This window comes from Pipistrellus hanaki (assembly GCF_964339955.1).
Source record: "Pipistrellus hanaki genome assembly, chromosome: 9".
Lineage (NCBI taxonomy): Eukaryota > Metazoa > Chordata > Mammalia > Chiroptera > Vespertilionidae > Pipistrellus > Pipistrellus hanaki.
This window is the reverse complement of record NC_140511.1, coordinates 77,793,859-77,820,125: the sequence shown is the minus strand read 5'-3', so window position 1 is coordinate 77,820,125 and position 26,267 is coordinate 77,793,859. Positions and strand designations below refer to the sequence as shown.

General features: G+C 61.3%; 2 protein-coding genes across 3 annotated transcripts; one reads left to right on the top strand and one right to left on the bottom strand.

Annotated features, from left to right (window-relative positions):
• Positions 1-3,472: 3,472 nt before the first annotated feature.
• On the top strand, positions 3,473-10,769 carry LOC311628492 (phospholipase A and acyltransferase 5-like; the record flags this gene model as incomplete). Its single annotated transcript, XM_084895709.1, has 6 exons — positions 3,473-3,563; positions 4,264-4,327; positions 5,683-5,791; positions 7,197-7,305; positions 7,802-8,064; positions 10,668-10,769. 6 exons carry the CDS (start codon positions 3,473-3,475, stop codon positions 10,767-10,769), a joined length of 738 nt encoding a protein of 245 aa, XP_084751835.1.
• A 2,758-nt stretch (positions 10,770-13,527) lies between these two features.
• On the bottom strand, positions 13,528-24,800 carry LOC311627977 (organic anion transporter 7-like). Of its 2 annotated transcripts, XR_014795960.1 has the most exons (11): positions 24,176-24,800; positions 22,235-22,338; positions 20,652-20,806; positions 20,368-20,536; positions 19,446-19,569; positions 17,005-17,120; positions 16,141-16,217; positions 15,926-16,064; positions 15,538-15,646; positions 14,491-14,694; positions 13,549-13,728 (listed from the first exon to the last, which is right to left on the bottom strand). XR_014795960.1 is itself a non-coding variant. In XM_084894797.1 (10 exons), the coding sequence occupies exons 1-10, from the start codon at positions 24,647-24,649 to the stop codon at positions 13,668-13,670; spliced, it is 1,731 nt and encodes a 576-aa protein (XP_084750923.1). In that variant the 5' UTR covers positions 24,650-24,800; the 3' UTR covers positions 13,528-13,667. The 2 variants fall into 2 exon arrangements, 1 of the variants encoding a protein (XP_084750923.1); XM_084894797.1 differs by lacking the exon at positions 16,141-16,217 and having other exon boundaries at positions 13,528-13,728; positions 15,926-16,140.
• Positions 24,801-26,267: the final 1,467 nt, after the last annotated feature.

The following is a 26,267-nucleotide window of genomic DNA, read 5'->3' as shown; positions in this document are numbered from 1 at the left end:
GACCCTGCTAGCGGTTCTCTGCCCGCGGGTCCCGCTGTTGGTCCTGACGCTGCTTGGCGCTGGCCTGGGAGGCCGGCCCACCCGCTCGCTCCTGGGCCCGCGCCCGCGCCCACGCCCGCACCCTCGCCCTGCCCCGGCGACCCGCAGGCTGAGAACCGCTGCTGGAGAGCCTAAGACCATCGGAAAACACAGACATTCACGTTACCATTCATAACGGCAGCAAAATTACAGCTATGAAGGAGCAACAAAAATAATGTTATGGCTGGTCACCGCCACATGGGGAGCTGTGGTAAAGGCCAAGGCATGAGGAAGCTGGGAACCGCTGCTCTAGCAGAGGCGGTCCAGCTACGGTTTGAATTTCAACAAGGCTTTCCCTGTCAGAGCCGCACAGCCGTTCATCTTTATGCCGAGTTGGGAAGTCCCGGATCTGCCCAGTGTCAGACTTGGCAGCAGGAATTCATGGCAGGACCGGGCTGGGCAGAGGCTCAAGGGCAGGGGGTGCTGGGAAGGGCCAGGGCTGTGTTGAAGGAGGGCGAGCACATGGGCCGTGGGGGAGGGGAAGGCAACTCAGCTGCCACTCAAGGGCGGCATCAGCATTGGCATCACCTAAAAGCTTGTTAGAAACGTACATGGTGCCCTGGCTGGTCTGGCTCAGTGGATGGAATGTCGGCCTGAAGACTGAAGGGTCCCGGGTTCGATTCCAGTCAAGGGCACATGCCCGGGTTGTGAGCTCAGTCCTCAGTAGGGGGGTGCAGAAGGCAGCCGATCAATGATTCTCACCATTGATGTTTCTCTCCCTCTCCCTTCCTCTCTAAAGAAATCAATAAAGATGTTAATAAATAAAAACCTTTGGAAAAAATACCGTAGGTTTAGGATTAACACAACAACAAAAAAGAAAAAAAAGAAAAGAAATGCACTTGGTGAGGTGGACCTCGGGCCCCGGAGTCTCCGTGTCACGCCCGCCCCGTCCAGGGGACTGAGTCCAGGGGACTGAGGCGCTGAGGTCTGAGAAGCACTGACTTCGGAGCCGGGAAGTGTGCTCAGATCTTCCTGAGGGGGTGGAGCTGGGCTGCCTTGTGCGGGGAAATTCGATCCGAGGTGTGTTCAGGTAGAAAAATCTATATGCAGACAGGGGTGGGAGGGGGGCAGAGGTGGAAAAACCAGCTGGGCAGTGACCCTGGGCATCCGTCTGGGCCTGTTCCCAGCCTCTCAGCCTCCTCCCAGCCTCCCAGCCTGAGGCCCATGCAGCGCCGCCCTCCGTCCCACCCAGCCTCACTCCTGCCTGCGAATCAGCCAGGAGACTCGCTCGCTCGCTCCGGCTGCTCCAGACCCGGCGGCCTAGACCACGGACCCCGCGTGCCTGGGCTCTGACGGCCGAAGGCCGGGGTCACAGTGCGGCAGGGTCCTTTCCTGAGGCCTCTCTCCTCGGGTTGCGGACGGTGATCCCTCCTCTGTGTGCGTGTGCCTCACCCCTTCCTGTAAGGGGACCGGTCCTGTCGGACTAGGCCACCCACGGGGCCTCACAGTCCATGTAGAGTCCCTGGCTCCAAATGCAGTCATCTTCTAGGCTCAGCGCGGGATGTGGAGAACACGATTCAACGGGAACCGAACCCCAAGGCCAGTGCCCAGCCGGGCCTGGGCCGGTGACACCTGCCGGGGGGGGGGGGGGGGGGGCAGAGGAAGGAGGGGGCACATTCCGTTTCCCTTTGCGGGTGCCCAGATAAGAGGGAGCCCTCATGCCTGGGAGTCTGTCTGGGCGCGGGGAGGGCAGTGCCTCCGTCCTGAGCCCCTAATGAGGGGGCTGGTTGAGGAGGTCCAGGCTGGCCAGGACCCTGACACCTGCAGAGGGGGTCCCCCTCTTCCCCAGGCTGGCCCCCCACTCCCTTTCTTTCCGGTCTGAGCTCTCGTCAGAACTCATGCTGATGTCTGTTCACTGTGTGTCTCCCCCGCTCTCGGATCGCAGTCCCACGGGAGAGGGCTGGGTCTCTCACCCCGGTGCTGAGCGGACACCGGACACAGAGCCAGCGCTCAAAACAGAGTTCGACAACCAGGGACCACAGGGATGGGGCGGCCCCTGTCCAGTCCCGGCGCCTCCTCTGCCTCCCCCAGCAGAGGTGGGGCTGTGGCCCAAGCCACAAAGGAGCCACGTACTGTTCTAACCGGGCACAGGTGCCAAGGACCAGTTACCCACAGCCTGGGGGACGCAGCCCGCGGGCAGGGGTCCCGTGGTGCCCGCTCCCCTATCGTGGCCGGCGGCCTCTCACAGCCCGCTCTCCAACGGGCCTCTCCGGGGCCGAGGCGGAGAGAAGCCTACTTCGGTGTCCGTCTCTGCCCTTTTCTTTCCCCCCTCCCCCCCCCCACCCCCCGGAGTCTTTTCTGCGTCCCCGGAAACCCTCCGGACCCTGGTTCGCGGGGCACCAGTTGGAACAGAAGGGGGGTGATCAGGAGACACGCCCGGCGAGAGGAATCCACGGGACCTGGCCGAGGGGCGCTGCCTGACAGGGGAGTCGGGGAGGGGGCTCCGGCCCTGGCCGCGCGTGGGGCGGCTCCGCGGGCCTCCGGGAGACGGGTGCCGGACGGGCACTGCGCTGGGTGCCCGCTCTCCCCTGGGTGGCACGTTCGTGGGCAGAACCTGTATTATCATGTGTCATAACTGCGTGTGCTTCATGTATTCTTTTGTCTGTGGTGCATGGTGTGTGTAATTTACATTAGAAAAATAAAATAAAATATATATGTGTGTGTGTGTGTGTGTGTGTGTGTGTGAAAAATGCATATAAAACCCTGAGTCCACCGAAACTGGTTTGGCTCAGTGGATGGAGCGTCGGCCTGCGGACTGAAGGGACCCGGGTTCAATTCCGGTCAAGGGCATGCACCTTGGTTGCAGGCACATCCCCAGTGGGAGGTGTGCAGGAGGCAGCTGATCGATGTTTCTCCGTCATCCATGTTTCTAACTCTCTATCCCTCTCCCTTCCTCTCTGTAAAAATCAATAAAATATATATTTTTTAAAAACCCTGAATCCCTCAAGATTTTAACTCCTGAGCGAGCAGCCCCAGTCCCTCCTCACCGGGCCTCCACCCGCTCTCCGCCGCCGCCCCCGCCCCCCGTCCCCCCCCGTCCCCCCCCCGTGACCTCCAGCTCCTCCAGCCGCGCCCTCGCCACCTCCCAGCCTGTGCGCACTCTGTGCTGCGTGTCCCCGGATCCCTCGAGCAGCCCCCAGACCCCTGCCCCGCCTCTCCGCTCAACCCCTTGGCGCCCTCTCTCCTGGGTGCGCTCAGTCCGTTCGCCCCGCGCCCCGCGCCCCGCGCCCCGCGCCCCGCGCCCCGCGCCCCGCGCCCGCCCGTTTGCGGCCCTCACCCCCATCGCCCTCCGCGTTCTGCCCACCGGGACCGGGACCGGGGACCTGGGGCCACGCCCACCGGGACCGGCCTGCCTCCTCTCTGCCAGGCCAGGACCCGCACCCACAGCTTCAGGATGGGCCTGAGCCCGGAGGCGGGGAGGAAGGGCCGGCTCTGCCCCGCGAAGTTCCCCAGGTTCGGGCCCAAACGGACCCCAAGAACGGCAGGTAGGGGGCCAGGTGCGGAGCGAGCGGCTCCTGACAGTCGGCGGGGCGGGGGCGGGGCGCTGGGGGGAGGCAGGGGGTCCCCATTGGAGCTGCCACGCTGGGTGGTCCCCCCAGAAAAGCCACCTTGGTGTCTTCCAGTCCTTCTTGTAGACGTTCGTTTGTGCGAAATGCCTGCTAACGGGAACGAGCGGATAAGCGGGAATGATGGCTTATTACTAACTTATGTGGGGCAGGCGGCCTCCTCATTGATTTCAGAGAGGAAGGGAGAGGAAGAGAGAGATAGAAACATCAATGATGAGAGAGAATCATCGATCCGCTGCCTCCTGCACTTGGACGGAGCCCACCACCCAGGCAGGCACCTCTGACTGGAATCGAACCTGGGACCCTTCGGTCCGCAGGTCCTCGCTCTATCCACTGAGCCGCACCGGCGAGGGCAGCCCCGGGGTGTCTGCAATCTGGAACAGAGACACCTGCCTTCCTCCTCGCCCAGATCCTGTGCCCTGGAGTTCCCGTCTCTCCTTCCCAGAGGGACGGCCCTCTCCAGCGTCCCCACAAACCCCTCCGCTCACCAAGAACGAGCCCGGCCAGCCGGCCGCCAGGCCCTGGACCAGAGCTGCCAGCCCACCTCCCCCAGGTTCAGCCTCCAGGGAAGGCGGTGGGGCTTAAATTGCCTTTTTTCTTCTTCTTCTTCTTAAAATAGAAGAATCCCCGGCCTCTCAGGCGCTGGTCCAGTTCTCGCCCAAGCAGGGCCCGTCGGAGGAGGGGTGAGTTCTCCGCCCGGGAGGCCTGGCTCTGAGCCGGAGAGCCTTTTGGAGGACGGGTTTTGCAAAAGCAAATCTGGGCGCGATTTCTATGCAAACCACTAAGCAGTGGGCAGCAGGCGGGTGTGGGCCTGGCCACAGGGGGCGTTTTCTCCCCAAAAGGCCTTCTCCAGAACCGGAGGGCCCAACTGCTTTGAAGGACCTTCCAACAGGCCAGTTGGTGGCCAGGGCGGGATGCAGCCAGCTCCTCAGTTCCCTTCCATTGACACGGGGTTTGCTTCTCTGTAAACTCCCGAGGGGCTGAGTGTCCCGACCCGCATCAAATGCGACAGCCGCCCCCCAACCCCTTCACCACCCTTCAGGGGAGAGTTACCGCTGGGCAAGGTCAGGGAAACGCCTTTTGGGGCTGGTGCTGTGCCGGATAGGTGCACACGCTCTCTCATGTAAGCCTCCTGACAGCGCTGTGACACCAACATCACCGTCTGCTTCAGAGACCGTCACACGCATTGCAGACAGACTGATTTACTAGCTCAAGGTTGGGCAACGGCTATGAGAGCCAGGTCTCGAACCCGGGTCTTTTGGGCTCTAGTGTATTTCCCTCTTCTATCTCCACCCCAGGGCCAGTCCTCTCCTGCAATATTCTGTCTGGAGGGACAGGATTCCGATTTCTGTCACATTGCTTGCGGCCACAGTGTTGGGGCTCCACGGGATTTCTCAGGAACGTGGAGCTGATTGTCGGGAGGAGCGGCTCAGACAGGACTCTGGGAGGGAGCAGAGCCTCTTGCATCTCATTAGAAGCCATGATGTACTGTTACCATTTTTTTTTTAATTTTTTTATTGATTTCAGAGAGGAAAGGAGGAGAGAGAGATAGAAACATCAATGACGAGAGAGAATCATTGATGGGCTGCCTCCCGCACGCTCCACACTGGGGATCGAGCCCGCAACCCAGGCTTGTGCCCTTGACTGGAATCGAACCCAGGACCCTTCGGTCTGCGGGCCGACGCTCTATCCACTGAGCCAAACCGGCTGGGGCCTGTTGCCATTTTTTGACAAAGCTATATGCAAGTATCACTTGGATAAACGTTCAAAAAATATTGTTAGCAAACACAGACATTCTGAAAGCTACCCACTGTTACCACTAGCGTTTTAAAACAGTAATCTGGAGAGCAGGAAGCGGCCGTCCTCCTGTGGGGCAGTGGATGGTGTCCCCAAAGCAAACTTCCGGGAGGAGGGGGGGGGCGTGTCCTAGGATCTCAAAAGTGAAAGGTGACAAAGTCACTCGTCGGAAGTAATGCAGAGTGTCCCGTTGTTGTGAAGACGTGTTTCCGTTCACTACATGATCGCAAAACTCATCCAGGGAGAAGCTGGGAGTCAACGCGGAGGCCACGCCCAGCCAGAAGAGAACAGAGACCAGCTTGGCCCTGAGGTCTGAGAGCTCCGGCCAGTTAACGAAGCCAGCGGCCGAGGTGGGTGCCCCGGGCTCCTAGGCCCTGGCCTTTTCTACAACCACAGGGCACTCCATTTGCACCGAGCGGCAGGTCGAACTGCATCCTGACTTGGGATGTCGGCTGTGGCTTTTTAGTTTTGTAGTAACCGTTTTTTTTTTTGTTGAGCTGTTTATTGAGCTTTATTGAGGTACGAGTGGCCCGGTGCACGAAATTCGTGCACATTAAAAGGGACTTGATTAGAAGAAATATTCTAATATTTCTGTTTGCCCTTTTCCTATAATAGAAGTGTCAGAGAGGAAAGAAAATTAGTAAATGTATATGAAAATCTCTCTCCTGTCAGAGTCTGGGGCACACTGCAGAACCCAGAGTCAAGTCCCCGCCCACAACCACATGCACTTCGAAAATGCAAGAGACCCAGACCCAGCTGGCCCCACCCCCATCAAGTCCCTCTGGGTTGGGGGGAGGGGGAGACACAGCCTGAGGTCCCCCGTCAAGCCCAGCTCCCCTCCCCCACAGCGTCAGGTCAGCGCTGAACTGAACAGGGACACACGCGGGCAACGCCACGTCCTTAGCCGGGGGTGCAGGCAGGCAGTGCCATGTCCTTAGTCGGGGGTGCAGGTGGACAGTGCCATGTCCTTAGCCGGGGGTGCAGGTGGGCAGTGCCATGTCCTTAGCCGGGGGTGCAGGCGGGCAGTGCCACGTCCTTAGCCGGGGGTGCAGGTGGGCAGTGCCACATCCTTAGCTGGGGGTGCAGGCAGGCAGTGCCACGTCCTTAGCCAGGGGTGCAGGCGGGCAGTGCCACATCCTTAGCCGGGGGTGCAGGCAGGCAGTGCCACATCCTTAGCCGGGGGTGCAGGCAGGCAGTGCCACATCCTTAGCCGGGGGTGCAGGCAGGCAGTGCCACATCCTTAGCCGGGGGTGCAGGCAGGCAGTGCCACATCCTTAGCCGGGGGTGCAGGCGGGCAGTGCCATGTCCTTAGCCGGGGGTGCAGGCGGGCAGCTCCCCCTCAGCGCTGGGCGGGACGCACGCAGGCAGCGTGACGTTAGCGCTGGGGGCGGAGGTCCCACAAAGGCGATCCCCAGGCCGAGGCTGGGGCGGGGGGGGACGGAGGGATCTGGGCTCCCCAGAGCTCCCCAGATGTCCTCACCCCCCTACGGCCCGGACCGCGGTCCCCTCCCCCAGCCAGACATGGCAGGAGCGCCCCTTCCTCTTGCAAAGTCCCTCCACCTGTGCCTCCATCGAGACCACTCAGCCTGCGTGCAGCTTCCAGCTGAGGCACCTGCAGGAGCCCTCGCTCCTCCCGCAGCCCATGCCCCTTACGGAGGGCGGCCGTGCCCTATGGAGGGCGGCCCGTGCCCGGATAGGGTCTCGGGGTCCTGAAGACATGGGCCTTGGATGGATTGGCACCTTTTTCCATCGTAGGGTAAACTGAGACCGAGACCTGGGGACCTGATCGAGATCTTCCGAATCGGCTACGAGCACTGGGCCATCTGCGTGGAGGGCGACCGTGTGGTCCACCTGGCGCCCCCGAGTAAGAGCGAGGCCACGCTGGCGGCGGCGGGCGGGCCAGTGGAGCGGCCCAGCTCAGCCTGTGTCCTCGGCGCGGCCCTCTGAGCAGTAAACACCCCACTTAGCAGTAAACGTGCCTGCGCCCTGGCCGTGGCTACGGAAGGACACGTGTCATGGACCCACACGTTAGCCCCTTACCCAGGAGCCAATGCCCACACGGCGGGCGCTCGGCACACGTGTGGAGGCACCTGGCGTCTGGCGGGGAGGACACGGAGTGCCGTCGGGGCCAGGCCTTCGGCTGTTAGAGCTCCAGGAGCGAGGCCGTGGGTGGAGAGCGGGGCGCAGTGCAAGGCCCGGCTTCCTGGGCAGGCTGGTCCTTCAGCTCATCCACTCCAGCTCCCCACCCCCTGCACAGCTCCGACAGATGGGGAAACTGGGGCCCCGGAGGGCGGCGGCTCGCCCGGGCTCGGCCCCGCTGTCCCCGGCGGCTCTGCAGCCTCTGTTTCCTCTGGCCTCAGGGGAGGAATTCCTGGCCGGCAGCATCACCTCCATCTTCAGCAACCGGGCGGTGGTCAAGTGCAGCCGGCTGGAGGACGTGCTGCACGGCTGCTCCTGGAAGGTCAACAACAAGCTGGACGGGACGTACCTGCCGCTGCCCGTGGACAAGATCCTCCAGCGCACGCACAACATGATCAACAAGATCGTGCAGTACAGCCTGATCGACGGGAACTGCGAGCACTTCGTCAACGACCTTCGCTACGGCGTGCCCCGGAGCCAGCAGGTGCGTGTGCCTGGGGGCCGGCGGGCGCGTGTGCCCCGGAGCCAGCAGGTGCGTGTGCCCGGGGGCCGGCGGGCGAGTGTGCCCCGGAGCCAGCAGGTGCGTGTGCCCGGGGGCCGGCGGGCGCGTGTGCCCGGGGGCCGGCGGGTGCGTGTGCCCCGGAGCCAGCAGGTGCGTGTGCCCCGGAGCCAGCAGGTGTGTGTGCCCCGGAGCCAGCAGGTGCGTGTGTGCCCGGGGGCCGGCGAGCTTGTGTGCCCGGGGGCCAGCGGGTGCGTGTGCCCAGGAGCCGGCGGGTGCGTGTGCCCGGGGGCCAGCAGGTGCGTGTGTGCCCCGGAGCCAGCAGGTGCGTGTGTGCCCGGGGGCCGGCGAGCTTGTGTGCCCGGGGACCAGCGGGTGGGTGTGCCCAGGGGCCAGCAGGTGCGTGTGTGCCCGGGGACCAGCGGGTGGGTGTGCCCAGGGGCCAGCAGGTGCGTGTGTGCCCCGGAGCCAGCAGGTGTGTGTGCCCGGGGACCAGCGGGTGGGTGTGCCCAGGGGCCAGCAGGTGCGTGTGTGCCCGGGGACCAGCGGGTGGGTGTGCCCAGGGGCCAGCAGGTGCATGTGTGCCCGGGGGCCAGCAGGTGCGTGTGCCCAGGGGCCAGCAGGTGCGTGTGTGCCCGGGGGCCAGCAGGTGCGTGTGCCCAGGGGCCAGCAGGTGCGTGTGTGCCCGGGGGCCAGCAGGTGCGTGTGCCCCGGAGCCAGCAGGTGCGTGTGCCCTGGGGCCGGCGGGTGGGTGTGTGCCCGGGGACCGGCGGGTGGGTGTGCCCCGGAGCCAGCAGCTGCGTGAGCCCGGGGGCCAGCAGGTGGGTGTGCCCCGGAGCCAGCAGGTGGGTGTGCCCGGGGGCCAGCAGGTGGGTGTGCCCGGGGGCCAGCAGGTGGGTGTGCCCGGGGGCCAGCAGGTGGGTCTGCCCGGGAGCCAGCAGGTGCGTGTGTGCCCCGGAGCCAGCAGGTGCGTGTGTGCCCCGGAGCCAGCAGGTGCGTGTGTGCCCCGGAGCCAGCAGGTGCGTGTGCCCGGGAGCCGGTGGGTGAGTGTGTGCCCGGGGGCCGGCGGGTGCGTGTGCCCCGGAGCCAGCAGGTGCATGTGCCCGGGGGCCGGCGGGTGCCTGTGCCCAGGGGCCAGCGGGTGTGTGTGCCCCGGAGCCAGCAGGTGCGTGTGCCCCGGAGCCAGCGGGTGCCTGTGCCCCGGAGCCAGCAGGTGCGTGTGCCCGGGGGCCGGCGGGTGCGTGTGCCCGGGGGCCAGCGGGTAGGTGTGCCTGGGGGCCAGCAGGTGCGTGTGCCCGGGGCCGGCGGGTGCGTGTGCCCCGGAGCCAGCAGGTGCGTGTGCCCGGGGGCCGGCGGGTGCGTGTGTGCCCGGGGGCTGGCGGGTGCGTGTGCCCGGGAGCCGGCAGGTGTGTGTGCCCCGGAACCAGCAGGTGCGTGTGCCTAGGGGCCAGCAGGCAGTGGGCAACGTGGTCGGACCACTGGTGGGGCCGGCTGGGCCATCACTGGCCTGGTCTCCTTGGTGGAGCCATGTTGCCTCCAAGACGGTCCCTGCCTTTACAGACCGGGTTAACCGAGGCAGGTGCTTAGCTGCTAACGTTGCAAATTGAGCGACTAGCATTTCTTATTTGCCTGTGTTTAAAAATATAGAAATTTTATATTAAACACTGGATTCCCAGCCGCTCTGAACAACCCATCGACCAGGCCATGTGGCCCATGTTCGCCCTGGCTGATGGTCTGTGGCGCCCCCTTTCCATGGGTGGTGGTGAGTAAGCTTGTCACCTACCGGTGTCACCACACACCCGCCTGGCCCCACTGCCTTTGGGTGTGTGCGCCCCTCACCCCCTATAATATGGGGACAGTCACTGTGGCATTGGAGCTTTGAGGGCGAGTCCCGGTGCCAGTGTGCGCTCTCTCGTTAGCCTCTGGAAGCACAGAGGAAGTGCTATCGCCGTGCAGGAGGTGTTTAGAAATCAGGGATTAAATGAGGCAGGTCCTTTTTCCTGGTTCTCTTCACGTTCCCCGTGTTTTCCTCACACCCTGGGCGGATCCCAGCATCGCTCTCCGTACTGTGCTGCCCCATCTCCCGGAGAAGGGGTGGGGTTGGGGGGCGGGCCTCCCACACTAGCCCTCTTGCTTCTCACTCTCCGCATCTTCCTCCTCTGCACCCCCCACCCCCCAACCCCACCCCGTGAGGCCCGCGGCAGCACCAGGCCCAGGTGGGCGCTGGGGTGAGGGGCCCCCAGCCCTCGAGCGTTTGCACACAAAGAGGAGATCCGGGGTCAGGGGATTCAGGAGCCCCCCCCCCCCGCCCCTCTTCCTCAGAACGGGCCCGGGCTGAATGGCTGTGAGGCAGGAAGGGACCGGGAGCCCCGTGCCCCCCACACCAGGGAAAGGGCCTACTGAGCCGGCAGCCCTGGCTTCTCTGGGTTTGGCAGCTCTGGGGTCTTTGACCTTGAAGCACAGGTTGCTTCCTGCTCCCGGAAGAGGCTCCGGGCGGGCCGGTTCCTGAAGGGGATGGCGAGGTGGCGGGGGGCCGGACGCCAGCCCAGGACCCTGCCCGAGTGCCCTGTGGGCGGTGTGCTTTGCAGGTGGAGGAGGTCCTGGTGCAAGGGGCGAAGGCGGCGGGAGCCATGCTCTCGGCCGTGGTGGAGAGCATCCGGCCCAAAGCAGTCACCGCCGGGAGCGACTGAGGACGCCAGCGGAGGAGCCGGGCTGCGGCACAGAGGGCGGCCTCCCTCTGCTCCCCGGGCGCCCCGCCCGCCCGCCCCACGTAAGGAACGCGAGAGCTTCCGGAAGAGCCTGGGTGTATCCCGTTACCCCGCTAGAAGTGTGCCCCGTGCGTGTGACTGGACCCCTGGACTCGCAGGGAGGGGAGAATCCGATATTTATTACCCAGCTGTGAGCACGGTGAGCGTCATCCCACTCTCTACAGACGGCTTGTTCCTCAGGCCGAACCTCGTCTGTGATGCTTGCACACCATCAGGTACATCCTGGAAAGCTTCTGGAATGTTCTCAGTAATAAGAACTCCTTACAGACACCCTTTTTGTGAAACCGACGTGTCTCTAGCTTGTCCGGGTCGTGCAGCCCTGCCCTTGGTGACCCGCGGTGCCGTTCAAGGGAGGAGGGATCCGAAGACCTTGGTCCCACTGCTCAGGGGCAGCTGAGCCTTAGCCTAGAACACCTTTCCCAGGAAATATTTTCCTCGTAAAAATCACACGTAGCTTTGTTCTTTACTAGAGGCCCGGAGCACGAATTCGTGCACGGGTGAGGTCCAGTGGGCCCACCCTGATCAGGGTTGGGGGGGCTGGTTGGGGGTGGAGCAGACAGGGGGAGGGGCCACAGGCAGTTTGCCCACTGGCCCCGCCCCCTGGTCAAACTCCCGGTTGAACTCTCAATCTAGGGGCAAATTTGCATATTAGCCTTTTATTTCACAGGATTACTTAAAAGCCCTAATTTAAAGTATAACCAATAAGACCCTTTATCTTGCTTTTCTACCTTATCAGTATCAGAAAATTTGAAATTCCTGTTTTCATTGACTTCAGATGAATCCTATATAATAATCCTATATAATAAAGAGGTAATATGCAAATTGACCATCATTCCAACACACAAGATGGCCACCCCCAGGTGGATACAAGATGGCCGCAGTTGTGGGCAATCAGGCATGCAGGGGATGGCAGTTAGGGTCAATCAGGCCCGCAGGGGAGCAATTAGGCGTTGATCAGGCTAGCAGGGGAGTGGTTAGGGGGTGATCAGGCTGGCAGGCAGAAGCAGTTAAGGGCAATCAGGCAGGCAGGCGGGTGAGTGGTTGGGAGCCAGAAGTCCTGGATTGTGGAGGGATCCCAGAATGGAGAGAGTGCAGGCTGGTCTGAGGGACACACACACACACACACACACACACACCCCACACCCCATCCCTGTGCACAAATGTCATGCACCGGACTTCTAGTATGTAGAATAACTTAATGGGCCTTCTACTGTGTGAATGAGGGAAAGCAAGGCATGGTTTTTGCCTTTGGACGAATGTTGACGTGACGGAAGATGTAAATTATGACGGGGGTTGGCAGTCATCGGGGGGTGCTGAAACCACCCGAGGAATCGAGGGAACGTCTAGGCAATGAGGAGGCCCTGGGAGAGGGCAGGAGGGAGCCATTAAAGCTGTTAGGACCTCCCAGGAGCCTTTCTCCCATTTGGGGAAAGTAGACCTGCAGTGAAACTCTTTTTTTTTCCTTCTTTTTTTTATCGTCACCTGAGGATATTTTCCCATTGATTTTTAGAGAGAGTGGAAGAGAGAGGAAAAGACAGAGAGAAACATGGATGTGAGAGAAACACATCGATTGGTTGCCTCCTGCACGTGCCCCAACCAGGGCCCGGGCCAGGGAAGAGCCTGCAACCGAGGCAGGTGCCCTTGACTGGAATCGAACCCGGGACCCTATAGTCTGCAGGACAATGCTCTACCTACTGAGCTAAAACCGCTAGGGCCCTGCAATGAAACTCTCTGATTGACCCCCTCCGTTCTTTTCCTAGCAATCCCCCCTCCAGCTCCTCCTAGAACATAGACACTGGAGTCAGGGCGAGGGGTGGGGGGTGTCACTGATTGTCCTCCCCAGGGAGGGCCTCTCTGCTCAGCCCGGCGCTGGTGGCTAAGCACCCCGTGTCTGTGAACCCCGACCAGGCATAGCCATTGCCTCCAGGCCCCACATCAGCTCGTCCCCCCTCGCCGAGAGTCCACTGAGTTCCTATCGGCTCCCTTCAGTCCCTCAGCCCGTTACACAGGCTAGAGCGAGACCGCCTCTGAACCAGGATCCAAAGTTCCGTTTCATTGTAAGCACTTCCATTGTGGCATCGGTGGCTGCAGGCAGCCCAGGCCGAGGGGGTACCCTCCCGGAGGGGCTCACCCACCCTCCTCGGTCCTGAGGCCGCGCGGGGGGCACCCCACACGCATGGCGCCCCCAGGCTCCGTGTCAGTGTCTGAGGTGAAGCCTCTGTGAGACGCCCACGGGAGGGAAGCCACTCTGGCCCCCGATCCGGAGCTGTGGGCGCGATCCTGCCCGCGGTCCCACGTGGGGTGCTGGGTGCTGCCTCGGGGCGGCGCTGCGGGGGTTTTCTCTGAAGCCGGGCGACCGGCAGCGCAAACCTGTCGCTCAGGAAAGGACAGGCCGCCTCCTCGCCGAGGCCCCTCCTGCCTGCGAGCGGCCGGAGGCTCCAGGTTGTGCATCCAGTCAGCTCAATGTTTGCTTCTCCTTTTCTCCTTGTCCAGGGGGGACCTCGCTGCGGGCCCGGAGAGGTGTGGGGTCTGTCCTGCCCGGCCCCCCGGCCCACGCGGCATCTGCCCCATCCCAAGTGAGACGGTGCACTTGATTTTTTAAGAGCACGATGACCTTTCTCACACTTCTGCGTATGATTAATCACAGGTGTTTCATACATAGTTATTTAGGACTGCAATTGTCGGTGGGAAACACCTTTTTCACTACAGCTTTTAACTTATGTATTTATTTCCCTACGTTTGCCAACACCTAGGAATGACCCTCCCCACCCCACCCCACCCCCCTTTTCTCCTGGGTTTGCAGTCCGTTCCTGGAATTCCCTAAAACTGGGTCACTTTTATGAAGGCGTCTTGCTCTTCTGCTTTTCTGGAGCCTTTTCTCCTGGAACAAACACAAGGAAAACACCGAACAAATACAAAACATTAAAAAACACACATGTTGTGTGTCCTTCAGAGCGAGCTAATCCTCCGCCCACCTTGGCCCCTTTGATGAAAGCCGTGGCCCCTGCCCTGAGGGTCTGAGTGGATGATATGGAGGAAGAGGCCACGTTCCCAGGCCGGGACCGGGGAAGGCAGCTTTGTGCATGTGTCGTTGGCCAAAGGGACTTGGAAAAGGCATGGGAAGTGGGCGAAACCTTCCCAAAAGCCCCCCCCCCCCGTCCTCAGGCGTCTCCAATGCCACCTTCTGCCTCCCCCTTGCCTCTCTGCTCAGCACTTGCACCCCCAGATGGTCTGACTGTCAGAGGCAGCCCTCCCTCCCTGGGAAATGGGCATCTGTGGGGAGGTGGGGGGGCATCTGTCCCCTCCCTGCCCCCCTCAGATTCTCCAGGGACCAGCGTCCCAGCGAGCTCCCTGCTCTCACGGGGCCAGGGCACCGGGGGCTAAAGCTGGTGTTTGGATCTGCGCGTGGTTGTGAAACCTCCCAGGCGGGGGTGTCCCAGGAGGGCACCTCCCCCACGAAGCCTCCTGGTGCCGGCTGGGCAGAGCGGGTCCGTGCGGCCTGGGAGCCCCTGGGCAGCCGGAGGTCACCGCGGGGAGGGCCCTGTCCTGGCCTGACCCGCCGGAGGGCGGTGACCCCGTGTTGTTTGCCTTCCTCGTCAGGGACCAGAGCCCCAGCGCCCCCAGGGCCGGCAGGGCCACTCACTCCTTTTCCACGTCCTGGATGGAGTCGGGCAGAGGCCGGTTCCGGGTCTCGGGGAGGAGGAGGACGACCAGGCTGGGGACGAAGGAGGAGACGGCGTAGAGGATCCAGGGCAGGTGGGGGGAGTAGGCCGCCAGGATCATCAGGAGGGGGGCCACGGCCGCCCCGATGTTACCAGCCATCGCCACGATCCCGGACGCCGTGGCCCTGGGGGGGCAAGCAGCAACGCAAAAGCAGTCCTGTCAGAGCCCGCACCTGCCAGCGGGTTCACGCGCTCCGGCTGCGGGAGACGCACAGCCGCGTCCAGACACCGAAGGTTGACCGCGCACCGCCCGTCTCACACACGCTCTCCCGCTGCTTGCACGAGAGCACTCAGCCATTGTCATTACTTAGAAAATATTCTCCCCACAGCATCCACCTCTCAGCGGTTCAGGAGAATATGTGAGATGATACAATATTTTAAAGGACTCAACCCGGCTCCTGGCAAAAAGTCAGCCGTAAATAAACTTTACCTAGCCCTGACCGGTGTGGCTCAGTGGATAGAGCATCGGCCTGCGGACTCAGGGGTCCCAGGTTCAATTCCGGTCAAGGGCATGGACCTTGGTTGTGGGCACATCCCCAGTAGGGAGTGTGCAAGAGGCAGCTGATGGATGTTTCTCTCTCATCCGATGTTTTTAACTCTCTATCCTTCTCCCTTCCTCTCTGTAAAAAAAAATCAATAAAAAATATTTTTTTTAAATAAACTTTACCTATAAATTGTTGTTAGCCCGGTGGCATGGCTCAATGGCTGAGTGTCGACCTGTGACCCAGGAGGTCACGTTGTGGGCTCGATCCCCAGTAGGGGACACACAGAAGGCAGCTCATCAGCGATTCTCTCTCACCATTGATGTTTCTCTCTCACTCCCTCTCCCTTCCTTTCTGAAATCAATGAAAATGTTTTTTTTAAACTAATTGTTGTAATGGCTTGTTTTGGTGGCTAGTCGGTCTGTCTGTCCCCGCTGTCACGTTCCCGCCGGGAAAGGGCTGTGTGACCCGGTGGGGCCTCCATACCTGACGATGGTGGGGATGAGCTCGTTCCCGTGGGCCAGGGAGCACATGATGGCCGCCGACGAAAACCCCACGCCCAGCGTCGACAGGGCCACGCGCAGAGTCTGCATGTCTGCGGGGGAGACCGCGAGACTCAGGCACCTCGAGCGGAGGGAGTCGCTGTCCCCAGATCATCCGTGGGTCCATGGAGACAGCCTGGTGTCCGGACTGACCTCCCCGACCTTTGCCTCCTCCCAGCCCCCGGAGGGCAGGCTCTGACCTCCGTCCGGAGCCTGGTCTGGGGAAGCCGCTAGAAGGCATTTCCCCTTTCCGTCCGGCCTCACACGGTGTGGGTAAGCTCCCGGGAAAAGGGGGAGCGGGTTCCGTTCTCCAACCTGCGCCCCTTCCTCACCTCGAGGCACGAAGGTGATGGCCAGGATGGCGCTGCCCAGCAGGACCAGGAAGAGCGTCTGGCTCGGCCGCCGGCCCAGGCGGCTCATGGCCAGCAGGCCGGCGTAGTTGGCCGGGAGGGTGATGGCGCCGAAGAGGCCCTGGAACAGGAACACGTTGCTGCCCAGGTGCTGCAGGTGCAGGCTCAGGCCGAAGAACGGCATGAAGTTCGCAAACCTGCGGGGAGCGGAGAGGAGAGGCAGACGGCGTGAGGCGCAGAGCCCGCGGGGGCGGCCCCGCGGCCGAGCGTCAACCTGTGAACCAGGAGGTCACGGTCTGATTCCAGTCAGGGCTCGATCCCCAGTTCGAGGGCCTGCAGGGGGCAGCGGATCCATGATTCCTGCTCACCGCTGAGGTTTCTGTCTCTCTCGCCCTCTCCCTTCCCCTCTGAAATCAGTAAAAATGTTTTTGTTTTTCTTTTTGTTTTGTTTTGTTTTTAAGAATGAAGACTTGGTCGGTTCTGTAGAATACATCTTTGCAGGACCATGGCTTTAAAACCGCCGTGGAGTATTGTGTGCTGATGGGCTCAGATGGTTGGGAAGTGTTTCCGGGGTGGGGCGTGTTGTGCTCGCGGGCACGTGGTGGGGCTTGTAGGCTTTTCCCGTCCTTTCCCATCCCGATCTGGGTGTGGCTGCTTATTCGCACGTGACTAGTCACAGAGCTGTGCTGCTGTATGCGTTACCATTTGTAGTTTTACTGAAATTACACTAGAAACAAACAAGTGGGAAAGCTTGAAATCAAAACATGTGCCGCGACCGAGGGTCCCAGCCTCGGCTCCGGGATGAGCCCGGCGGGGCCGGGCGGCAGAGGGCACGCCTCCGCGGGCCATCAGCTCCGTGCCCGTCCTCCCCAGCTCTCCGCCCGTCCTTCCCAGCTCTCCGCCTATCTCTGAACGAGGCCGCATTCCCATGGCTTCCTCGTGGGTTACCCCGACTCTGCGCCCACGCCCGGGGTGTCCTCGGAGAGACACGGGGTGTCCTCGGAGAGACGGGGGCCACGCCCGCGCGACTCAGCCTTCCCCACGCACGCCGGGAAGCCTACCGCACAAAGGACAGGAGGCAGATCCTCGCGCGCATGTTGGGCGTGCGGAACAGGTCGGACACGGGAGGCTTGGTCTGCGCCGCCTCCAGCTCCTCCTGCATGGTGGCCCTCAAAACCTGCAACGGCAGCAACGGCACCCCAGTCCAGCCGGGCACACAGCGCTGCGGGCACGGGGCCCGGCAGAGGGCTAGGGGGCCCCCTCCCCTCTCTGTCTACCGCAAACACGGCCAGGAGGACGCATGGGCGGGGGGCGGGGGGTGGTCAGGGAGCTCAGGGGGCCTTGAGGAAATGGTGTAGCCACCAAGACACTGGACATGAGATTGGACGAGGCTGCAAGACATCGAAGGGCGTGCCCGTTAGACAGTCAGCTCGGGGAGGGCAGCGAGGCGGGCCCTTGGGTCGTGGCCCAAACCCCATGGACGCCAGACGGACAGGAGAGACCTGGGAGCTCAGCCTGGGTCTGGGCTGGCCGTCCTTTGCGCACGGTTTGTGTCGGGAAGAAAGAGCCTTTCCTGAGAGTCTATTTTGGTTTTCACTCAGTTTCAGATGACAACAGAGACCCTATAAATAGCCACAGCACTTCTTCGAGCATAAAAATGCCAGAGGCATCACATGTTCTGATTTCAAAATCTATCACAAAGCTCCAGTCACCAAGGAGGTGGTCCTGGCCCCGGAAACAGAGCACAGAGCCCATGCGCGCACAGCCCGTCGGTCTCCGATCGTGGCGCCAAGGATTTACAACGGGGATGGGACAGTGTCGTCGTCAGCAAATGGCGCTGGGACACCGGGCAGCCACAGGCCGGGGCGTGACCTTGGGAACGTATCTGACGCTGCACCCAAACATCACCTCCAATGGTTAGAGACCAACGTGTGAGACCTGAGACTGTGAGGTTCCTAGAGGCAACTTCTCGGCGTTGGTGTTGGCAATGAGTTCTTGGATGTGACACCGAGAGCACAGGCTTCAAGCCGACATAGACAGGATGGGGAGGTGGGGGGGTGGGGGGGGACACGACAGCAAACCCAACGCCTTCCGCACAGCGAGGGGCAGTGAGCACAACGAGAAGGCGCCTGCGAATCGGAGAAGACATTTGCACACCGAGTGTGTGACACAGGGCTCATGGCCACAGCACGCAGGGAACTCCGACCATTCAACAGCAAAACAGCCAAACCACTCAACTTACAAACGGGCACACGAACGGAACAGACATTTCTCCAGACGACATACAAACAGCAAGCGGGCACGTGGGAAGGTGCCCATCATCGGTGATGGTTACGGAACACCCTGAGGTTTCCCTTCACACCAGCCAGGACAGCTGTGATTGAAGAGAGACGGTCAGGGCTGGCGAGGGCGTGGAGGAGAGGACACCCTGGAGGGGATGTGAAAGGTGTAGCCACTATGGAGACAGTACGGAGGTTCCTCAAGAAATTAAAATTAGAGCCCTAGCCAGTTTGGCTCAGTGGATAGCGCATCGGCCTGCAGATTCAAGGGTCCCAGGTTTGATTCCGGTCAAGGGCATGTACCTTGGTTGCGGGCACATCTCCAGTGGGCTGTGTGCAGGAGGCAGCTGGTTGATGTTTCTCTCTCACCAATGTTTCTAACTATCCCTCTCCCTACCTCTCCATAAAAAAATCAATAAGATTTTTTTTTAATTAAAATTAGAATCATCATCTGATGCCATAATTTCTCGTCTGGGTCTACCTCCAAAAGAACTGTAAACGGGATCCGGGAGAGAGATTTGCACACACACACTCATTAGAGAACTAGTCACAAAAGCCAAGCCACTGGCCACAGCCTAACTTCCCATCGGTGGATAAAGACAATGTGGTGAGTGCGTATCATTCATTCATATAATAGAAAACCCTGCCCTAGCCAGCCTGGCTCAGTGGAAAGAACATCGGCCCGAGGACTGAAGGGTCCCGGGTACGATTCTGGTCCAGGGCCCGTGCACGGGTTGCAAGCTCGATCCCCAGTAGGGGGCGTGCAGGAGGCAGCCAGTCCATGACTGTCTCTCATCATGGACGCTTCTCTCTCTCCCCCTCTCCCTGCCTCTCTGACACCAATAAACATTTTTAAAGGAAAGGACGTCCTGCATCTGCTGCACCAGCCAGCCCTGAGGACCTGCTGCTAAGTGACCCCCACACAAGCTCGGTCCCTGCGAGTGACCCCTCTGTGGGGGACAGTCCCTGCGTCCCGTTGCTCCGGCCGCGCCCATCCCTGGCGTCCCTTCACACCGCGCTGACCGCCGCCGGGGACCAGGGACCCCGGGCAACACGACGGGGATCCCCGCCCTTCACTCACGCACGGACACCGTGCGGGGCGCGTACGTGGGACCAGGGACACTGAGTAACATGATGGGGATTCCCATTCATCACACCATGTGGGGTGCATACGTGTCAGCGCACGTCTCCCCTGCATCCCACAGCCGCCCTTCCCCGCTCACCTCCATGGTCAGGGCGTCTCCGGCCTCCTTCCTTCCGTTCATGCGGGCGGCCTTTCTGAGCTCCCGCAAGCCCTCCTCCGGCCTGTTGGCGGTGATCAGCCACCGGGCGGACTCTGCCAGCCACCTGGTCCGAGAGGGCACAGAGGGGCAGCCGGTCGCGCCCGCCCCTGCCCGCAGCCTCTGCCTGCAGCGCCGGCCCTCCCCTCCATACCTACCTCCGCCTCCTTATACTGGGGAAGGGGGCTTAGGGCCTCCGGGACCGAAACTAGGACACGGGGAGGGCGCCCTCTCCACGCAACACCTTCACGGCTGGGGATATAGAGGAGGCGTCATGTCGGCCCCCCCCGCCGCCGCCCACGGAGCAGACTCCGTTGCAGCAAATAAAAAGGAGGTGTGCCCCCTTAAAGTCGAATTCCGCTACACTGCTTGCCAGGTGTCCCTACGCTCCTCGCGATCTTCTGGACACGCTCGGAAGAACGTGTTTATGTGACGTTTCACTGGCTTGTGACCCCCGGGCTCGGGGTGTCCTACAGAAGGGGATGCGGCAGCCAGCCAGTACGCCGGGTTCCCTGAGTGTGTTCCTGCGGAGATTTAGAGAAAGCTGGCCATCGTAAAGCCGCGTGACGAGCCTTAAAGACATTGAACTCATTAAGCCCCTGAAAATGGCTATGAGAAGTAAAAAAAAAAGAAAAAGAAAAAGGTGGTTGCTTCTCTGAAATTCACTTTAAAAAAAAAAAAAAATTATGTTTCGCTGCGTGTCCTTGTTTTGCCTGGCGGCCCTGCCCGGCCTGGGCCCGGGACCCTGAACAAGAACAGCCGGGAGCGCGTGCCCGGTGCTGCCTGCGCACAGGAGCGCCTTCCGCGTCCTCCTTCCGGGACCCTTGCCCCGGGGCCCGTCCGACGCAGGGAGGGGGCGCTGCACCTGGAGGAGAGGAACAGGACGAACAGCGGCAGGGAGTACACCAGCTGCAGCGTCTGCCAGTCGCGGACGGCGAAGGCCACGGCCCCCAGGAGCAGCTGGCCCACGCTGGCCGCGCCGATGGTCGTGGTCACCCCCAGGGCCTGGAAGCGGAGCGCCGTCCACTCCATGACTGCAAGAAAGCACAAACGGGGCTCGCTTCAGACGATCGGGGACCCCAGAGCCCACGCAGGGCTGGGAGAACACCGGGGCGCCTGGAGGGGGGCGGGGGTGGAGGGAGGACTCACTGAGCACCGAGCTGTTGTTGAGGACGCCCATGGTGCAGAAGCCGGCCAGGCTGCGCAGCGCGCAGTACACGGCCAGCAGGGGCGCGAAGGCCGCGCCCGTCTCGGCGATGGCGAGCGCCAGGGAGCACCAGCGCAGGATCAGCCTCCTCCCGAACCTGGGGCGGGCGGGGAGAGGCGGGCATGACCACGGGCTGTCCAAAAACCGACACAAAGGAGGCTTCTTCTTTTTTTTTTTTTTTTTTTTTTAAACATATTTTATTGATTTCTTACAGAGAGGAAGAGAGAGAGACAGAGTGTTAGAATCATCGATGAGAGAGAAACATCCATCAACTGCCTCCTGCACACCTCCTACCAGGGATGTGCCCGCAACCAAGGTACATGCCCTTGACCGGAATCGAACCCGGGACCCTTCAGTCCGCAGACCGAAGCTCTATCCACTGAGCCAAACTGATCTCGGTCAAAGATGGCTTCTTGGCAGGTAGCTGATGTCTCTGTGAGACGTTGCACTTGAAACGAGGAAGAATCAACAATAGATCATCCCAGCCCTGACCAGTTTGGCTCAGTGGATAGAGCATCAGCCTGCAGACTCAAGGGTCCTAGGTTTGATTCTGGTCAAGGGCATGTACCTTGGTTGTGGGCACATCCCAGTAGGGGGTGTGCAGGAGGCAGCTAATGGATGGTTCTCTCTCATCCATGTTTCTAGCTCTCTATCCCTCTCCCTTCCTCCCTGTAAAAAAAAATCAATAAAATGTATTTAATAAGTAAAAACAATAGATCTTCCCAGAAGCAGCCCTCCTGTTTGGAAATCTGTTGCCAGTGGCCTCTGGGCGCAGTGACACCATGTAAGCCAGCTGCCGCCCCGTGTCCTCTTCCAGCCCAGGTGGTGCTTTGCGTGGTCTCAGTCCCTGGCCGTCAACCACAATCCAAAAGCGTTAAACGGAGAAAGAAGAACAGAGTTGGGAGAATCACGAGACCAGACACCGATCTATCCTACGAGGCCATCGCGATCGAAACAGCGTGGACCAGCGTGAAACAGACGTCTCGGACGATGGGAGGGATGGGAGCCCAGAAATAAACCCACGACGAGGTGGCCAATTAACATCTTACAAAGGAGGCAAGAACGTACAACGGAGGAAAGACAGTCCGTCCGATACACGGTGTTGGGAAAATCGGACAGGTGCAGGCAAAACAACGAAACAGGCCACCATCGAGCAGCAGGCCCACGCGTAAACTCCGAACGGATTAGACTTAAACGTAAGACTCGACACTCTAAAACTCGCAGGAGAAAACAGGCAGCGAGACCGCAGACACGCCTCCTAAGTCACACTTCCTCTGACGTGTCTCCTCCGGCAGGGAGGGAAGCAGAAGGGAAAATAGACGAATGAGACTGCACCAAACTAGAAAGAATTTGCAACGGAAACCGTCAGCAACGTGAAAAGGCAGCTACTGGACGGGGGACGTGTTTGCCGATAACACGTCTGACGGGGCTTCCTGTCCGGGATGGACCAGAGCTCCGCGCGGGCCGGAACGCGGGGCGGCGCCCCTGCGCCCTGCTGCTCGTGGGGAGGGGAGGGGACACTCACCTGTCTGACAGGTGGCCGAAGACGGCCCCGCCCACCAGCATGCCCGCCATGAACGAGAACTTGGCCATGGACTGCAGGGTCTCAGCTTCACACACCAGGTCCCACTGGAAGGGAAGGAGCCTCTCAGCCGAGTGTCACAGCCGCCTCCTCCCCTCAGGGAGACCGAGGGACAGCTTCGGGCTTCCACGGGCCTCACAGCACAGCCTTCGTCCTCCGCGGCTGCCCCTCCGGCTGCCCCTCCAGCTGCCCCTCCGGCTGTCCCTCCGGCTGCCCCTCCGGCTGCCCTTCCAGCTGCCCCTCCGGCTGCCCCTCCGGCTGCCCCTCCGGCTGCCCCTCCGGCTGCCCCTCTGGCTGCCCCTCCAGCTGCCCCTCCGGCTGCCCCTCCATCTGCCCCTCTAGCTGTCCCTCCGGCTGCCCCTCCGGCTGCCCCTCCGGCTGTCCCTCCGACTGCCCCTCCGGCTGCCCCTCCGGCTGTCCCTCCAGCTGCCCCTCCGGCTGCCCCTCCGGCTGCCCCTCCGGCTGTCCCTCCAGCTGTCCCTCCGGCTGCCCCTCCGGCTGTCCCTCCAGCTGCCCCTCCGGCTGTCCCTCCAGCTGCCCCTCTGGCTGCCCCTCCGGCTGCCCCTCTGGCTGCCCCTCCAGCTGCCCCTCCGGCTGCCCCTCCAGCTGCCCCTCCGGCTTCCCCTCCAGCTGCCCCTCCACTGCCCCTCCAGCTGCCCCTCCAGCTGCCCCTCCGGCTGCCCCCCTCCCCCGGCTTCCCCTCCAGCTGCCCCCCCAGCTGCCCCTCCGGCTGTCCCTCCGGCTGCCCCTCCGGCTGTCCCTCCGACTGCCCCTCTGGCTGCCCCTCCGGCTGCCCCTCCGGCTGCCCCTCCCCCCCGGCTTCCCCTCCAGCTGCCCCCCCAGCTGCCCCTCCGGCTGTCCCTCCGACTGCCCCTCTGGCTGCCCCTCCGGCTGCCCCTCCAGCTGTCCCTCCGGCTGCCCCTCCAGCTTCCCCTCCGGCTGCCCCTCCGGCTGCCCCTCCGGCTGTCCCTCCAGCTTCCCCTCCGGCTGCCCCTCCAGCTTCCCCTCCGGCTGCCCCTCCGGCTGCCCCTCCAGCTTCCCCTCCAGCTGCCCCTCCAGCTTCCCCTCCAGCTGTCTCTCCAGCGGCCCCTCCGGCTGCCCCTCCGGCTTCCCCTCCAGCTGTCCCTCCAGCTGCCCCTTGTCACCAGGTCTCAGCTTAAACATAGCTTCCCCTGCAACACCTCCTCTAGCCCCGCTGGCTAAATGAATGCCTTGGCTAATTTCATGCTCAGCACTTCTCAATCCTGGCTACAATCATTTGAGAAGCTTTAAATTTACTGCCCTGGCTGGTTTGGCTCAGAGGATAGAGCACCAGCCTGTGGACTGAGAGTCCCGGGTTCATTTCCGGTCAAGGGCACATGTCCTGGTTGCAGGCTCAATCCCTAGCAGGGGGTGTGCAGGAGGCAGCCGATCTGGTCACTAATGTTTCTCTCTCTCTCCTTCTCCCTTGCTCTCTGACATCAATAAAGACGCATGTTAATACATAAATAAATGCACTTACTGGTGGCAGAATGCCACCACAGACTTGCTCACAGGCTGCTGCAGCCGTACAGTCTGTGGCCTGAGGGTTCCTCCACTTCCCGGGTGTTTCTCATTCCCCAGCGAGGCTGGGCCTCCCCGGCCTCACACACATTGTGAACACGTTACACACACGAACCGCTTCCCCGTCGGCCTTCCTGTGGAAGACACAGCGAGGCCATGGCAAGGTCGCGGCCAATTCGGGGTTCCCACGCTCGTGAAGCATGTAGGCGTGTGGCGTGTGCTGGAGTCACGCATACTTGCTGAAGGAAGCAGCCAGGGGCCCCTCGCTGGTGACATCACCCGCATTCCTTCCCCCCCCCCCCAGCTCCCAGACGGCGCACCCACGGGGGTGCGGGCCCTCACCTGGGTCACGATGGTGGAGGAGAAGGTGCTGGGGTCGTACACCCAGCCGTCCGCGCAGGGCTCCGTGGCCGCCTGGCTCGCGTTGGTCCCGGTCGCGTTGGGGTGCAGGAGCTGCCACTGGGGGCGGCGGAAGCGGCGGCAGCCGTCCGGCCGCCGGTCCGAGTCCAGGGGGACGGAGACCCGCAGCAGGTGGCCGGTGAGGTTGCCAGTGCGGTTGTCCAGGGCGGGCACCCAGCAGCGGTGCGCGGGCGCCGCGGCCGTGAAGTTCTCCAGGAGGACGTGCGGGCACACCAGGAAGCAGGTGAGGCAGAGGAAGGCCATCTGCAGCAGCTGGAAGCGGCCCAGGCCGCCCACCTGGTCCAGCAGCGTGTGGAAGGCCATCGGGGGGCGGCGGGCGAGCCCCGGGAGCGGGCACAGGCGGCGGTGGCGGGCAGAGGTCAGGCAGGGGAGCGGCCTCCTTCCTCGGTGGCACATGAATGAAGGGCGCCGATGGGACCCCGCGCTCTGGACAACGGGCCCTGGGGCCGCTCCGTCCAAGGTGTCCGAGGCCGGGCCGGCCGGCGAGGTCTCGAAAGCTGAAGAGGAACGGTCAGCGGAGGCCTGGCCGCCGCTGGCAGGCAGCACTGTCCCAAGGTCTACGCGGCGGACACGGATTTCGTCAGCAGCGCCCACAGCAGCGCTGGACTCTGCCCCCCACTCTGCCCACACATCAAACAAACCCTCCCGGTGGCAGGCCTTCTGCCCCGGCCCCCGGAGACTCCGAGCTCAGAGAGACGCTTTCTATATTTCCTGTGGAACGCGCTGAAAGGAGGCGCTGGGCTGGCACTGTAGTTGGGCGAGCTCAGAAGCAAGCCCGAGTCCAGTTATAGCAGGCGAAACAGGGTGCCATCTCCCCGAGGGGTCCTGGGGTTCCCCTCCCCATCCAGCCAAGCCGTGAGTTCACTCTGAAAATAAGTTCCGGTACTCAAAGCGGGGCCGCGTGGGGGGCGATGGGGAACGGGGGCTGAGCCAGGGTCTCCAGTCAATAATATTGACATCCTCAAAGATCTACCTTCTGATTACATTTATTTCCTATGTTGATTCCCTGTTTTCAATTTCATGGGTTTCTGATTTAACTTTTATCTTTTCTTCAGCTTCTTCTTTTTTATTTAACTTGCTCTTCTTCTAGCTTCTGAAAATGGGAGCTTAGCTTAATGATTTTAGATCTTCTTTTCGTCTAATCTATGCATTCGATGCTTGTAAATTCCCCTCAAACATGACTACACCACGTCCCGCGCATTTTCATAAGTTGCATCTTCAGTCTCATGAGGTTCAAGATCCGTATAAGTTACTCTTGAGAGCCCTCCCCTGACCCATGTGTGTGTTAGTGGCGTGTTGTGTAATCTCCAAGTATATGGGGGTAGTCCAGCTATGTTTTTCTGGCTGATTTCCAGTTAAATGGCATCGCTGTGTGAGAGGGTACGTTATAGAGTATCTACATTTAAAAACTGGGAAGGTGTGTTTTATGGCCCCAAATAGCTTGGTGAATGTTCCATAGGAACTTGAGAAGAATGCATATTCTGCTCTTGTTGGATGAAGTAGTCTGTAAAAGTTTGGTTGAAGATGCTGCTGAGTACAACTATGGCCTTGCCGATTCTCTGCCTGCCGCATCTATTTCTTTCTTTTTTAAAAAAATATATTTTATTGATTTTTTTACAGAGAGGAAAGGAGAGGGAGAGAGAGCTAGAAACATTGATAAGAGAAACATCCATCAGCTGCCTCCTGCACACCCCCTACTGGGGATATGCCCTTGACCGGAATCGAACCTGGGACCCTTGAGTCCACAGGCTGATGCTTCTATCCACTGAGCCAAACCGATTAGGGCAATTTCTTATAGAAGGCTATTAAAGTCTGCAACTGTAATAGTGGATTCACCTATTTCTCCTTGCCGTCCTATCGGGCTTTTTGTGTGTTTTTTAATATATATTTTTATTGGTTTCAGAGAGGAAGGGAGAGGGAGAGAGAAATAGAAACATCAATGATGAGAATCACTGATCGGCTGCTTCCTGTATGCCTCCACCTGGGGATCAAGCCCACAGCCCAGACATATACC

Bases quoted from the DNA above. Each gene is read 5' to 3' on its own strand.
- LOC311627977 (XM_084894797.1), bottom strand. From the start codon at position 24,649: ATGTGCCACCGAGGAAGGAGGCCGCTCCCCTGCCTGACCTCTGCCCGC. The intron at 22,339-24,175 runs GTGAGGGCCCGC...CTTCCCTTCCAG, and splicing joins CCTCCACCATCGTGACCCAG to TGGGACCTGGTGTGTGAAGC. The intron at 19,570-20,367 runs GTGCAGCGCCCC...CTCTCGGACCAG, and splicing joins GTCCTGTTCCTCTCCTCCAG to GTGGCTGGCAGAGTCCGCCC.